The sequence below is a fragment of the Microchirus variegatus genome (assembly GCF_963457635.1).
Source record: "Microchirus variegatus genome assembly, chromosome: 1".
Taxonomy (NCBI): Eukaryota; Metazoa; Chordata; class Actinopteri; order Pleuronectiformes; family Soleidae; genus Microchirus; species Microchirus variegatus.
This window is the reverse complement of record NC_139802.1, coordinates 20,936,171-20,949,905: the sequence shown is the minus strand read 5'-3', so window position 1 is coordinate 20,949,905 and position 13,735 is coordinate 20,936,171. Positions and strand designations below refer to the sequence as shown.

At 42.1% G+C, this 13,735-nt stretch overlaps 1 protein-coding gene across 1 annotated transcript in view; it reads right to left on the bottom strand.

Annotated features, from left to right (window-relative positions):
* sema6cb (semaphorin 6Cb) overlaps positions 1–13,735 on the bottom strand; it is a 191,920-nt gene that overhangs the window by 34,988 nt on the left and 143,197 nt on the right. The window contains exon 17 of the mRNA XM_083895548.1: positions 6,238–6,315. Within this exon, the coding sequence (XP_083751674.1) occupies positions 6,238–6,315 (78 nt within the window). The remainder of the gene's footprint in view (positions 1–6,237; positions 6,316–13,735) is intronic.

Sequence of the window (13,735 nt, the reverse complement as noted above, 5' to 3'; positions counted from 1 at the left end):
CCGTTAGCGCCATTTAGCGTTACTTTAGAGACTAATTTCCCATTCTTCTGTAATCAACGAACTGCGGCGTCTTTAGCTTAATCCCATCAGTAGCAGACCACTGTGCTACGTACACCAACAGATGGCCACGAAAAAGTGGAATGGTACGTCTCCATTTTTTTGGGGTAACTGCAAAACTAAACCTTGGAAACGGCTCTAATGTCACATACCCGTCTATAAATACCACAACAGCATGGACTGTGTGTTAAAAAGCAGCTCCAAATAGTCCTGCGACAAATGTGCCACTTAATCTACTTTGTCTATTATTCGTAGTAAATGAAAGCCACATGCTGGTGACCTTCTTTAAATGATCTGCGTCTCGGGGAACCAGCGGGACGGCAGCCGAGAGCCTCAGCCGTGCTACCGAGGATCAAGAGATGGATTAACTGGGTGTTGTTTCAAGTGTTTTGTGTAATTTGTTAACAATAAGAAAATACCAGCCGTATGCTCCAATAAGTTTCAATCTGCTCTGCAACAGCTGACCTGGTTTTTCCTTCCAGCTTCTTTATCCGTCGTCTGTCCTTGGCCGCGTTTTGTTTTTGGCGTCGCACGTTTGGCAACCGTGATTATGTCAAATGCATTATGGATGACACAGAAACATTAAACCCCCCCCCCCAAAAAAAAAAACGGTTTGAAGTCGAGGCCGGCAGTCGTGGAATCTTTCAACGTGTGAGATGAAAAGTGGGGAAAGAAAACTCCTTCATCATCCTCCTCCTCCTCCTCTCGCTCCTATATCCTCGTGAACAGCCACAAATCAGTCATTAAAATTTATGCCAACTCTGAATGAGAGGGGACTGGAGGAAATAAAGAGAGAGAAAAAGGGGCCGATAGTGAAAAGAAATGATGTGAGAGGAGATGGAGAGAGACAGGAGGGAGGAGAAGGTCCCAGTAGGGTGATGACTATTGAGCTGCTTCATCTTGAACTCTGGTCAGGCTCTTTCTGCTGCTTCTGCTGCTGCCTGATTCACATCACTTCATCTCTTCTGCTTCACCCTCCTTCTCCACGTTCACCAGCGTTTCCCTCAGCTTCTTCCAGTGATATATATATATAAACACACACGTGTGTGTGTGTGTGTGTGTGTGTGTGTGTGTGTGTGTGTGTGTGTGTGTGTGTGTGCTAAGGTCAGGTCTGATGTTATTTTAGAGCCACACAGCACGAGCACTCCGTTTCCTTTCTTGAACATAAAAAAAGCGAGAAAAAAAAATGAAATACAGATGTTCTCTGACACTTTGCACTTTCTTTGGAACCAATAAAAACTTCCACCCCTCTTCCTCACACTTTCTCCTTCTTGTTTTTCCGTTCACATTTCTGCTTTATTCTCCATCTCCTCTTTCTCTCTCTCTCTCTCTGGCAGAGTCCTGATAGTTAAGTCTGATCTCTCCCAGGTTCTGGTCCATTGGTTTCCAGTGCAGCTCTGTCCCACGCGCTAAACAAGGACTCATAAATCAAACCCTCGGCGAGCGGCGCGGTGCTCCTTGCCAGTGTGTGAAGCCACATCAGGACTTCCTCTCTCTTCCTCCCTCAGCTTCCAATGACAGTGACTAACTCCCAACCTCAAACCACGACGCACCTAACCCTAATCATAATTACACCCTTAACTCAAATCATCATCAAAAAAAAAACACACAATCCTTACAGTCACGACCAAATTAAAGGCAACTTTTCCAAGTCGCCGGCCAACTTTTCTCACTTTATTACTCACACAATTTTAATAACCTAAGCATCTTATTACTTTACTTGAAAGCAACAACACTTCCAATTCTTGAAACTTCTTTTACTATCCTGTTTTTTTCCCCCTCGACACAGTGTTGGAAGTCAGTAGGACGTAGATAAGATTATCCATTTGGATGCAAAAACCTTTGGTCAAAAATATTTCAAGGACTTCATGAATGACTCGAAAGCCAGAAAAAAAGTTGTGATTTGGCGCTTTACTAATAAATGTAATTGTTATCATTCTTTCTTCTGCTGATACAGCTAAAAGTAGACATATTATACCCTATCTCTCCAAGTGAACCTAGTTCCCCGGTGTCCTAATGAACATGTCTGTGACATGATTTGGTCAAAATACCTTAAGGATGAAGCACCACAGCAGTTCAATCACTCTGCCAAAACGCTCTCTTTTGAGCGCCTGTCTCTTTAAATGCAAATGAGACACAGGAAACTGCGTCAGCTAACAGCAGTTAGCATTTGGAGAAGCCAACATTTGCCGACTCTAGCCGGCACGTTGCCATCATATATAAAATCTAAATCCTCTGAGGCTGGAAGTTTGTGTAGAACTCTGTGCTGCACTGAAGAGCCAAGAATAGAACACTTCGCCTACTTCCGCTCTTCCAGATACTATTGCCCTTGCCTGCACTCTCGCGTTTTTAAGGAAAGCGGAGCTCGAGACAACAATTCCAGGAATGTCTCATTGTGACGTAGCAATGAGTGCAGAAGTGTTTTATCTCCTGTACTTTGACTGAGGCGGACCACAAAAACATGACTGAGTCATCTTTTTTCACACTTTGCCTTCTCATAGGGCCTCCAGAGTCCCAAATATAAGTATTAAAAGTATTAAAAAGTTAAAAAACAACCCTCTGCTGTCAAAGTACAAAACCACCTTACAAAGACCCTGAAGTTTGTAAGATAAGGATGGAAACAGTGGGATGCAGCTCTGTTACAGAGGTCACAGAATCTGCCGACCAGCACGTCTACATCTCATTAATCAACATGCTGTCTCCTGGCTATTTAATCCATCTGCAATCCACAAAACCAAGTGTTTCAAAACATTTTTTTTGTTTTTTTTTGTTTTTTTTAAACATCCTCAAATTGTGATTTTACACGCGGATTATGTGCCTGATTATTTCTTGGCCGGGCACGGTGGCTTCACCGAGTCTCATCTTTGCCACGGGCTTTGCCAGATGAGCCAGCTGCGTCCAGTCTTTACACGTAGATAAGTAAACCAGCTGCTGGAAACAGCTGCTTGTCTGGCAAGGCACGACTCCAGGAAGTCACTGTGCCCAACCGAGGAACTGGCAAGAAGAAAAAAAAACGAAATGGACACGGCGGCAGAAATGAGAATGCACACAGACGCATGCATCTGTAAGAAGGGAGAAATCCTATTAGCTTCTGTCCATGTGAGGGCAGAGGAAGGGAAGTGTCTGACTGGCCGAGCAGACGATATGTAATAATGCTGGGTCTGCACAGCCATCAAAAGTAATCTATGGGAAGCCAGTCATGTGTGTGTGTGTGTGTTTACAACCAATGTACATAGAGATAAAAGAATCGTACTTTAGCAGCAGGTTGTACATCAGCCTCATAGGGATTTTCAGTCCTCCACTGCCAGAAGGCTCAGGACAAGAAAATAGTACCTTTTACTACCTGGACTCCTCCTCTACCTCTACTATCCACCTATCCCTACTCATGCATCATCTGTCCATCCATCCACCCATCCATCTCTCTTATTTTGCCAGACACACACACACACAGCCGAACATCACTTCTGATGTTATGACAGAGACAGAGAAAGAGACGACCAGAGAAAGCAGGCGGGAAGTTGTGGAGAAATCCTATAAAGTGTGTAACGAGTGCTTGAAACTGTATATCAGTTGTATTTTAGCTGCTCGGCTAAAATACACTAGATGCTAATGGACCAGAATCTGGACAATTATCCTCTAGCGAGGGGCAGGCTTTAGCTGTTAGCATCACTGTTGAGTAAACCGCAAAATCAAGTTTGCACTAGTGATAGAGACAAGTTGTGTTACAGGAAAAGGAAGTTCAGTGATATAGACAATAACATCTGTAAATATACCAGACTTGGCAACAAGGCTAGCTAGTGGAAACGCAAAATAACCGTGCCGTGCAGAGGCGAGGTGAGGCTAGCTAGTGGAAACGGACAAGAAGCTAACCAGAAGACGACTTTGCCAACAGCGGCTTAAGGACGTTACCAATTCTGTTTTTTAAAATCTTATTTTAGGTTTCCCTTTTCTTTATTTTAAACATTTTCTGGGATCGCCTCCCTGACATAATATGATTAAACGCTAAGTGTGTGGTCCTGTGTCTTGATTGGATCTTCTAGTCCGTGTTTTCTCTAGGTTTCTAGGTTTTCTTTTCTTTAACTAGGGCAGATTTATCAGGAAAAATGGGGGGCAAACACACAGCACAACAGGCCATGAGCCAGAATTGAGCCCACGTGGTGAACTATCAGCACCACTGTTTAGCCTCATCTTATCTACAAGTACAGACGCGTCTTACCTTCCACTTGGGCTTTCTGAACTAACTAACAAACAAACCTCCAGTGGAGAAAACTGCACTGATAACATCTGTTTACAGGTTAGATTGAGTAAAGTAGACTCTGGAGTTATGGCGGAAAAAAAACCCCTTCAAATGTTTAGAACAGATTTATTATATTTGTTCCCACTCTTAACCATCACTGAGGCTTTGACGCGTTTGCTCCGGGTTTTCCAGAGCACGTCTGTTTTAGTCTTGCCAGCTCGGCTGTCAGTCAAACAGGAGCACTTGTGCTCTCCAAACACTTCTCAAACCGATTTAAAAACACACATTTCAATCACCAAAAAAAAATAAAAATAATTGCAAGTCACTGATTCATCACGGTGAGGCGGCCCACTTGTCCACTTGTAGATAAGTTATCGATTATCAAGACAACGTGGCCTATTGAGGCGTGCGGCTACAGCAGATGTGGACAAATTACTCAAGAAGTGAGAGCAGATATGGAAATGATTGCCTCTGCTCCTGGTTGGGCTCGGCGTTATTGACTGAGACAGGAATGCGTCCACTGTGACTGTGAGTTACTGGACTAATAACGTCTTAATATAGCCATGTCCACTAATGTGCTTTCAGACTGACCAAACAATGCCGAGGCTTAACTCTCTAATTAGTACAACCTTCTCTGGGGGAGAATTAAAGTCTGAATCCTCCTGCTGGAGAGTTTGATTAGAAAGCAAATCTGCACACTTCAATCCTTAGGTGGTTCATGATTGGAGTCCTCAGTCTGAAGGAGACATCGACATCACCTTGGTTTGAACTTTGCTGCTGCCTCTTTATTAAAGTTCAGGTGATTTTTTTTCTTCTTCTGGGTGCACCTCCATCAGTGAGTCAAGACATACTTAAGCAAGGATTCAGTTCAGGGTCAGTCAAAGAAAATGAGCTTCGAAGTGTGCTTCCATACACTGCTCATGGAAGAACACTTGCTAAGTTGAAAAGAATGGTTATTCCATAACCATATTCCATGCACTTTTAAGATGTGTGCACCTTATGTTATTATTGTAGAATGTATAGAACTGTTAACCTGTTCCATTTCTTTTAACAGACAATAGATGACTGAAAAATTTTTTTTTGTAGCATTGGTGCAAATTCGCCAAAAACGCCTTCGTTTTCGCGTTCAATCCAAAATGGGGGCCTTCCTGTAGGATTCACAGGACACTTGTCATCGACTTTTATTTGCGGTCCAACCTAATGAACGTGTACTAAGTTTCATTCATGTATGTTAAACCCGACAGGAGATGACCTACTAGCACTTTTTTGTGTCTGTTTTTAGCCCCTCCCACTTCCAATTTTCCACGCTTTTTCACCGAACTTTTTAAATACGTAAATCTTCACCAGGATTGATGCGGTTGCAAAAATCTGTTGAGTTTTGCGGCATTGGAAAGGCCTCAAAAATACGGTTAATTTGCCAGAATAATAAGAATAATAACCCTTACAGTTTCAAGAGGGTTCTTGCACAGTCGTGCTCGAACCCTAATACATTTCTCTGTGTGCTGTAAAGTGGTTTGAAAAAAGAATGAAATCGGAATCAGCTAAAATGGGTATCGGCAGGACAAACACCATGAATAACCAGAAACTCGGAATCGGTGCATCCCTAGATAAAAGCCTGCTGAATAAAATCACACAAACCAGGATCCGAACCGGATAGCCACTGCACACTGAACTATTAAATCTCCACATGTCATAAGAGGCACAGAAAAAACTCCCTCAGAATGTCTCATATAAAGACACATCAACACTGTGTTTTCCATTAGTCTGAATGAGCGTCGTTAAACACACACAAAAAAAGAACACGGCAGCTTTCATTAATTTCACCATTAACATTAATTCGGTACTGATGACAGTAATGATGGCTGTGGTGACATTCATCAGCTCTACCCCATAATAAGCACTAAGTTTGTGTGTGTGTGTGTGTGTGTGTGTGTTTGACTTACTTGAAACCAGGTGAGACTGTGGCACAGCTGCCCGACTTCAGCCAAATGCAGTACGGGTCCCGGGAAGACAGACAACTCCTACACAAACACACACACAGAGAAAGACAGATGGTCAGCGGTGGAGGGAAGTGTACGGAGAAGCTCAGCAGATGTCGGCGACGTAACGAGGCACCCGCTCTCGCCACCAGCCTCACAACAATTTATCACTTTCCGAGAGAGAGAAGTGAGCTGGAGAGTATCCTGGTGTGAACCGCGTGTGCCCACGAGGCAAAGACGGACAAGTCCAAGAAACAAGAAAGAGGAGGAAAACACACTCGCGTTAAAACTGACAACGACATGTGTGAGCGTGATTATTTCCCGCCTCCATTCGTGGCTTTTTGTGTGAATGGACTTTTGTTATTTTTAAATCCACACAATTTAACTGCCTTTATCTTCTTGAGACTGCATCACGCAATGAAACAAATGTGGCCGTTAAAGCATTCTGCTTCTTGGCATGAACACACCGTTTGTGTAATCATCTCAGGCATAAACACAGACTAACTAACTAAGTATCCTGAATCTCCATCGGCTTTAATGGAACGAACGTAGACCGTAATAAAAAGAGACACAGGAAAGATCACAATCAGATTAGTGTTTGATTAGAGTCAGGACAGCTGAGCTGTTTTTGTTGTCTTACTGAAGTCAGTGGATTAAGAACACACTGGGGTTTTTTTTTTGTTTCACTCTTCTTCATCTCATACAGGCTTTATAGTCCCGAGCTGTAATTACTTCGCCCACATACGAGTATTTACATAAGGTAGGAGCTAAACATGACGATGCACGGTTTCGGCTGATCAAAAATGAAACTTTCACCAGCGTGAGGAAAAAAGATAGTCTTCTTTTTAATTCAGCAAATCCAAAAGCAAAATGTTTCCACTAAAATCCATTCAATTCAATCAATACAGACTTATACGTGTACAGCACACAGCAATCAGTGTTCTGCTTTTCTGGACTGAAGGCGACATCCGTTATTGAACACATTGTTTTGCTGTGAATCGCGACAAGAGAGAGGAAAACGTGTTGCAACCTTGTAAAAACAAATCAATAACTGCCTGAATGCAGGCTATATGTTGAATAGTTTCACCAGTTTAGCGTCATGTCAGACATCTGCTCTGCTGCAGCATCCTGTTGCTCTTATGAATACTTTGAAGAAAATAAGGTGTCAAAAGAAAACAGACGTCTGTGGGACTGCAGTGACTCATTCTTTTTTTTGGATCATCGGTTTGTCATTTTGCCGTTTGTTGTTTCATGGACAAAACAAGAAATTGATAAGGTGTTCCCGACTCAGGGTTCCCACATCAAATTCCAGGGATTTCCAGGACCAATTCCCTCAAATTCAAGGACCAAAATGTGCTGACACAGCTTAAACTGGAAGGGAAACTTAGTAAGAGGCGCTTCGTGTATGGTGTCCACTTTAAGGGATTGTCCTTGGGATCTTGGTCAAAGTCAGTCTTTGTCATTTTTCTTTGGTGAGACAGAGATCTTGGAATTTGTATTTCCCAGACATCATGTCGTAATTTTTCATTTTTCGTCTCTCACCTGTTTTAACTTTACTAGCTCATTGTTCTGCACGGAGAGAGAGAGAGAGAGAGAGAGAGAGAGACAGTGGACAGTGTCCACAACGCCCGCTAGTAATTTACGACTCAACGTTTGTTCTGCGTAGGCCTCGTCTACGTACATCAAGCAATGCAGGATGCATGAAACAGCGGATGGCGTCGAAACAAACATGGGAGACATTTACCTAAATATTGACGTAACTTCTGTCTTGTACAAAATTCAAGCACTTTCAACACTAAATCTAAAAAAGAATAACAGTTGAAGCATCGGCTGTCTGACAGCAATGTTACTTGTACACATTCATCCAACAGATGGAAAACATGTACACACACACACCCACACACACACCCACACCCACACCCACACACACACACACACACACACACACACACACACACACACACACACACACACACAAACTCAATTTTTCTGTATACACGACCGTTCAAAAGTTTGGGGTCACTTAGAAATGTCCTTCTGTTTGTTATTAAAAGAATCAGAAATACACTCTATATATTGTTAATGTGGTAAACACAATGCAAATGTGCTTAATGTTTTTTTGAAGAAAGTCAGATCACTGTCAAAGTGCATCAGGGCAAATGGATCATTTCCTGAATTTCAAAAATTCATTAAAATTATTCATTAAAATGTTTGCAAATATTTTCAAAGAATCCTTGTTCAGCGTAATGCCGACTATTATGATGGTAAATTTCAAGTCATTCCGATATGTTTTGCTGATGAGCCGCTGCCTGCCTGGTGCAGCATGATAAATCAGTGAAAATTAAAATTCCTCCAAAAAATGTGAAAATAAAGGATGCACACCATCGGTTCTCGCTCAACCCACATCCAGTCTTAGGGAAATCTGACTAACGGTCAGTGAGATATATTTCATGTTTGCCCCTCGTGGACTTCATTGGCCACAGTTAAAGCCACAGAGACCCCACATCTAACTTGACATGTGAGCAGACGAGTCGATCCCCCGCTCCTACTTAATGCACTGCACTGTACGTCTGTGCTGTGATTTAGTGAATAAGCTTCTGTCAGACTTGGAGATTGTTTACTTCCTCCCTTAAAGGCATTGACCAGCATCAATAACCATTAGTCACATTCCCTACAGTAACGATTCCCAGCAGAATCAAAACAGCCAGTGTTTTTCACCTTGGTTTGATTAAACTCCTCCACTGCTCTGCCTGCTGTGAAACCAGCTGCGCCATCCCCGGCCTTCCCTCTACAGTACGTCGACATGATTGCAAAACACTGGGTGTTATTGAGGGAATTCAGCCAGGTTTTCTCACCACTGTACCGCGTTGTGAATTAACCCAGCAGCATATACCCTACCGTTCACCAGTTTGGGGTCAGCAAAACTGTTTTCAGCTGTGCTAACATCATTGCACAAGGGTTTTCGCAGTTTTCTAATCATCAATAGCCTTCTAATGCGATTAGCAAACACAATGTACCATTAGAACACTGGAAATGGGCCTCTATACACCTATGTCTATATTCCATTAAATTGCACCTAGAATAGTCGTTTACCACATTGGCAATGTATAGAGTGTATTTCTGATTCATTTAATGTTATATTCAAATATAAATATACATGACAAAAAGTGCTTTTCCTTCAAAAATGGTAGTGTAGAACACAGCAAGTCGAGAGTGACGGGAAACCATCGTCTTTACGTGTCATCGATCTGATGAAAAAAAGTAAGAAATCAAAATATAAATGCCAAGAGCTTGCCTCTGGTGGTGGCGGTGTCAGTGCTGCATTTGCCGGCATGTTCAACCAAAATCTTTTAATGGCAGGAAGATTTTAATGAGAACTCGTGTGACCTGTTTTAAATTAAAAAAAAACTTCAGAACTTCAAAACATAACAGAGAAAACCCCACTGAGACCACCTCAGTGTGTCATCGCCACGCAGACTCTATTCCCAGTCTGTTTGCCTGAAGCCGAGAACAGAGTATCTGTTTATCTGCGAGTCAAAGTATAAGCATAGTTTAATGAACCCTAGTTTATAAAGGAAACGAGGAAAAACAACAATTAAAAACACCGCTCACCACCGGTCGACCTCGAGATGCCAAATCCAGAATAATTTTACAGCTTAATTAGCATGCCCTCCAAATATGATATCCATAAAATGCATCGTTGACCTGTAAAACAAACCAATAAAAGGCTTCTTTTTTTTGTGGTCTTTCAAACATGTGATGTTGTTGTTTATCCGGGGAATTGATTTTCCTATGATCAATCAAAAGCCCTGCAGTTTGAACGGATTAGAAGATGCTAATAAAGTTTGACTCTGGAGTGGTGTTCGCTCAGGTTCAGTAGGTGAATTGTGTTTCATTAAATCGAGCTCTGCTTCTGGAGATTGAGGCCAATGCGGAAGTGCTTGGAACTTGGTAATCTCTTAACTGGCCTGTGGACAGATAATAGTGGAAAGGAACATTCAAATAGACCAGTGGTGCCCAACATTCTTGTTTGTGTTAAAACCCTTGTCCATCCACACAGGCAAACAGAATAAAATGAATATTTATATTTATATTTATATTCAAAATTAAACAGCAACTGTAGGTGTACATGGAAAAAAACTGTCCTGTGCTGCTATAAAATCAAAACCAAGGAAACTCTTGAGATACTGTTTTGGTTTATTTTTGAATACCAGTGAGTCTTTGGTACTTTTACGGGATATTTTGTTGTACAGATGCTTTTGATTGGGATTTTCTAAATGTTATATACATAAATATATTTAGACAAAGTTCTGTGCCCTCCATGTGATCTCTGGCACCCCCCTGAGGGGTGCTTTGGCAGCCGTCAGAAGAAATAAAGATAACAATGCAGGGTTTTCTTGAGGGTGTGTCTACAGTGTGATTGACAGGTGTCAATCTTCTAGTTTAATGGCGTTGGGCCAACGAGCAAAACTTGACAAATGACAAATCTAGTAAAGGGAACATGAATAAATATATGAATTTAAATATGAAGCTAAAGTTATTTGATGACAAATGTTACACAAGTAAACACGATGGTTTAATCTGACGACATCTGTAAAACTTTAAATCCTGTGATGCAGCAAAGAAAATCATGATCACAGCAGTGGTCCACACGTTCAAATGAGAAATATTCATGCTTAAAGCAGCTGCCTCTGCAGACTTGAATGATTTCCTGTTACGTTTGATTCTCCCTATACCTGCACACACACACACATACACACACAGGAAGTGAACCGTTTTAACTCCAAACTGTCTTTTCATCATCAATAAAACTACTTTTATGTCCATTTATTTTTTTTATTTTTTGTGCCTTTGCTCGCTCAACGCATCACAGACTGAGCACCGCTGTGCATCGAGGTCTAGAAATTACTCCGGCCTGCGTATGTGTGTGTACTGATATGTGACACAGCTTTAATAAATGATTCATATACCCTCACCACACGCTGTATATGAATCTCCCTCGCTCTCTCTCTGTGTTCCTTCAGTTCCATGACAGGAGTGAACCTCTGAACCGCTGCAGCGGTGGAAACTCAGGCCAGATGTTTCCCCGCTGTGGAGTTTGAACGTAGACGTTGAGCTAAAAGTCGCTCGACATCGCGTTTCTACACAATGTGCTCGTGTGCGTCCCTCGCCGCTCTTTAAACCCCATCCGATCCAGATTTCTCGCTCGCACTCTGTCATGCCATGATGAACGCAGAGGTGTCTATGTTTTGCCTGCAGCCACACTGTGTAAGGAACATCCATTAGCTGCTGAGGTGGGAGGGGGATTTATTCAGCTTCTGAGGCTGGGACTCATAACTTCCAGCTGTCATTTGGACAACGTCCCGGGAATAACACAATACACACGGAGACCTAGTCGAGATGGTTTCGTCTAACATTGCGTGACGCTGATGGTAAATAACTAACCTCAACAAGGCCATTCAAGGAAGATGACATTTTACTGAGTTGCCTGGAAGCTGATCGGAGGTTAATTAAAGCTGTGAACAAGAAAGCTTTCAAGATTTAACAGTAATGTTTTAAGAAACTCATGGTCATCATATATAACATCAAAAGCCTTGAAGGATATATATATATACATATGTATATATATGTATATATATACTTCAAGGCTTTTGATGTGACCATCAGTTTCTATGCATGTAAAACATTATATAAAAAACATGTATATGTATGTATATATACATATACGTATTAACAGTGGGGAAGAAAATAAGATGCATATGATAATACATACATATATATACACATATACACACATATATACATATATACACATATACATATATATAGTATATATACATATACATATACATATCATATGGATCTCATTTTCTTCCCCACTGGTAATACTAGCGTACTAAATCTGCACATGTGGCGACAACTCTATAGAGACGCCAACAGGTCAGATAAGGCTGTAAAACATACCAATAGTTTAAGTTTCACAGTATTTGGAGGAGAAATTGAAGGTGAACAGTAAAAACTTTAACTGTCCGTTGTAAACTTCCATCTCTGTTTAGAGACGGACTTCTTCTTCTTCGCTTTTTAACGCCGACCTTCCGCGGCGACGCTTCCCTGAGCGATGGATGGTCATTATTGACATGTTTTTACCTTTTTTCCTCCAGATAAAAAGGATGGAGGCCGACCCCCGAGAGAAAAATCTCCCGTAATGACGTATGCGTGGTATCTTTAAGTTTAAATGTCCCCCTGGCAACTGCGGGGGGGGGGGGGGGGTTATGACTCATCTGTCAAGAGCAGGAGGAGAGAATAATGCGATCAACCCAGAGAGCCACAAACAAAAACATGCCAGCATTGTCTCTTTATAACCGTCGTCTCCTGTGCTTAGGTCGCGCTTGCGTGGTATAGATAATAACTTCCCAGTTATCGTATACCATCCCATTCTTAAGGTGAAAATAAATACACAGCTATCCTTGAGAAAGCCACAGAATTGAAAATGATCTTATGAAAAACATATAAAAAAAGATCCAGTGGGGCTGAAGGGTTCAGGTTACTGTATTTTTCTCTTCTTATTAAAACCCCCATTTCATACGAGTTCCTCGGCGTTATTTAAAAACATTTTCTGAAATCTAATATCGGCAGCGGGGACCTCGAGTGGAAAAAGAAAGAAAGAAACCTGATGGTGCAGCGAAAGAGAGAGAGAGTGAAAGCCAGGAATAAGAGAAATGGAGACGTGGAGAGGTAGGAAGTCGAGAGATGGAGTAAATCTCATCTGGAGGGAGACTGGACCTACTGGGCTGCTGCTGATGAGGATTATAAAGCTCCTAATCCCAGAAGGAGGTGAAGTTTCTACAAAGGATTTTGGGATGTGGTCACCCCACTAGCTTAAGTAAAGCAGGCCCTGTCCATTTTCTCCTCCCTGGTTCCTTCTTTTCCTTTTCTCTCTCTGCTTCAGCTTCGAGGAAAAATAAAAAAGGCGACCATCGGTGGCTCACGGCCAATCAGCTGGATCCAATTTATGAATGAGCGATGTTAAGAGCTTCGGGCCTTTTGCAACGAGGGCTAAGCATGCTATGGTGGTGAACGTATTCCCCAACGGAGCCAAGGGAGAAATCGTTTCTCTGGGTCTGACGGGTTGAAAAAGGGAGAAGTGGTGGGGGGGGGGGGGGCCCAACATTCCTCTCAGCCCCAAAAATAGATCCCAAAGCTGGGGAGCAACGACGCTATAGCTGGGGTTAAAACATCGCCTGACAAAACAAAAGGCTGTGGAAAAAAAGAAAAAAAACGAAGAGATGCTTGAAGGCTCCGCTGTGCTCTGCTCATAAACTTGCACTAAAAGCAACATCAGGCTTTTTGACAGCAGCAGCAGCACTTAGAGGTTTTATTTAGTACAGAGCTTTTTTACACCAGACATGAACCTACAGCAACGATGTTGGCAGCGCTGTGTGATTATGCCAAACATTTTACC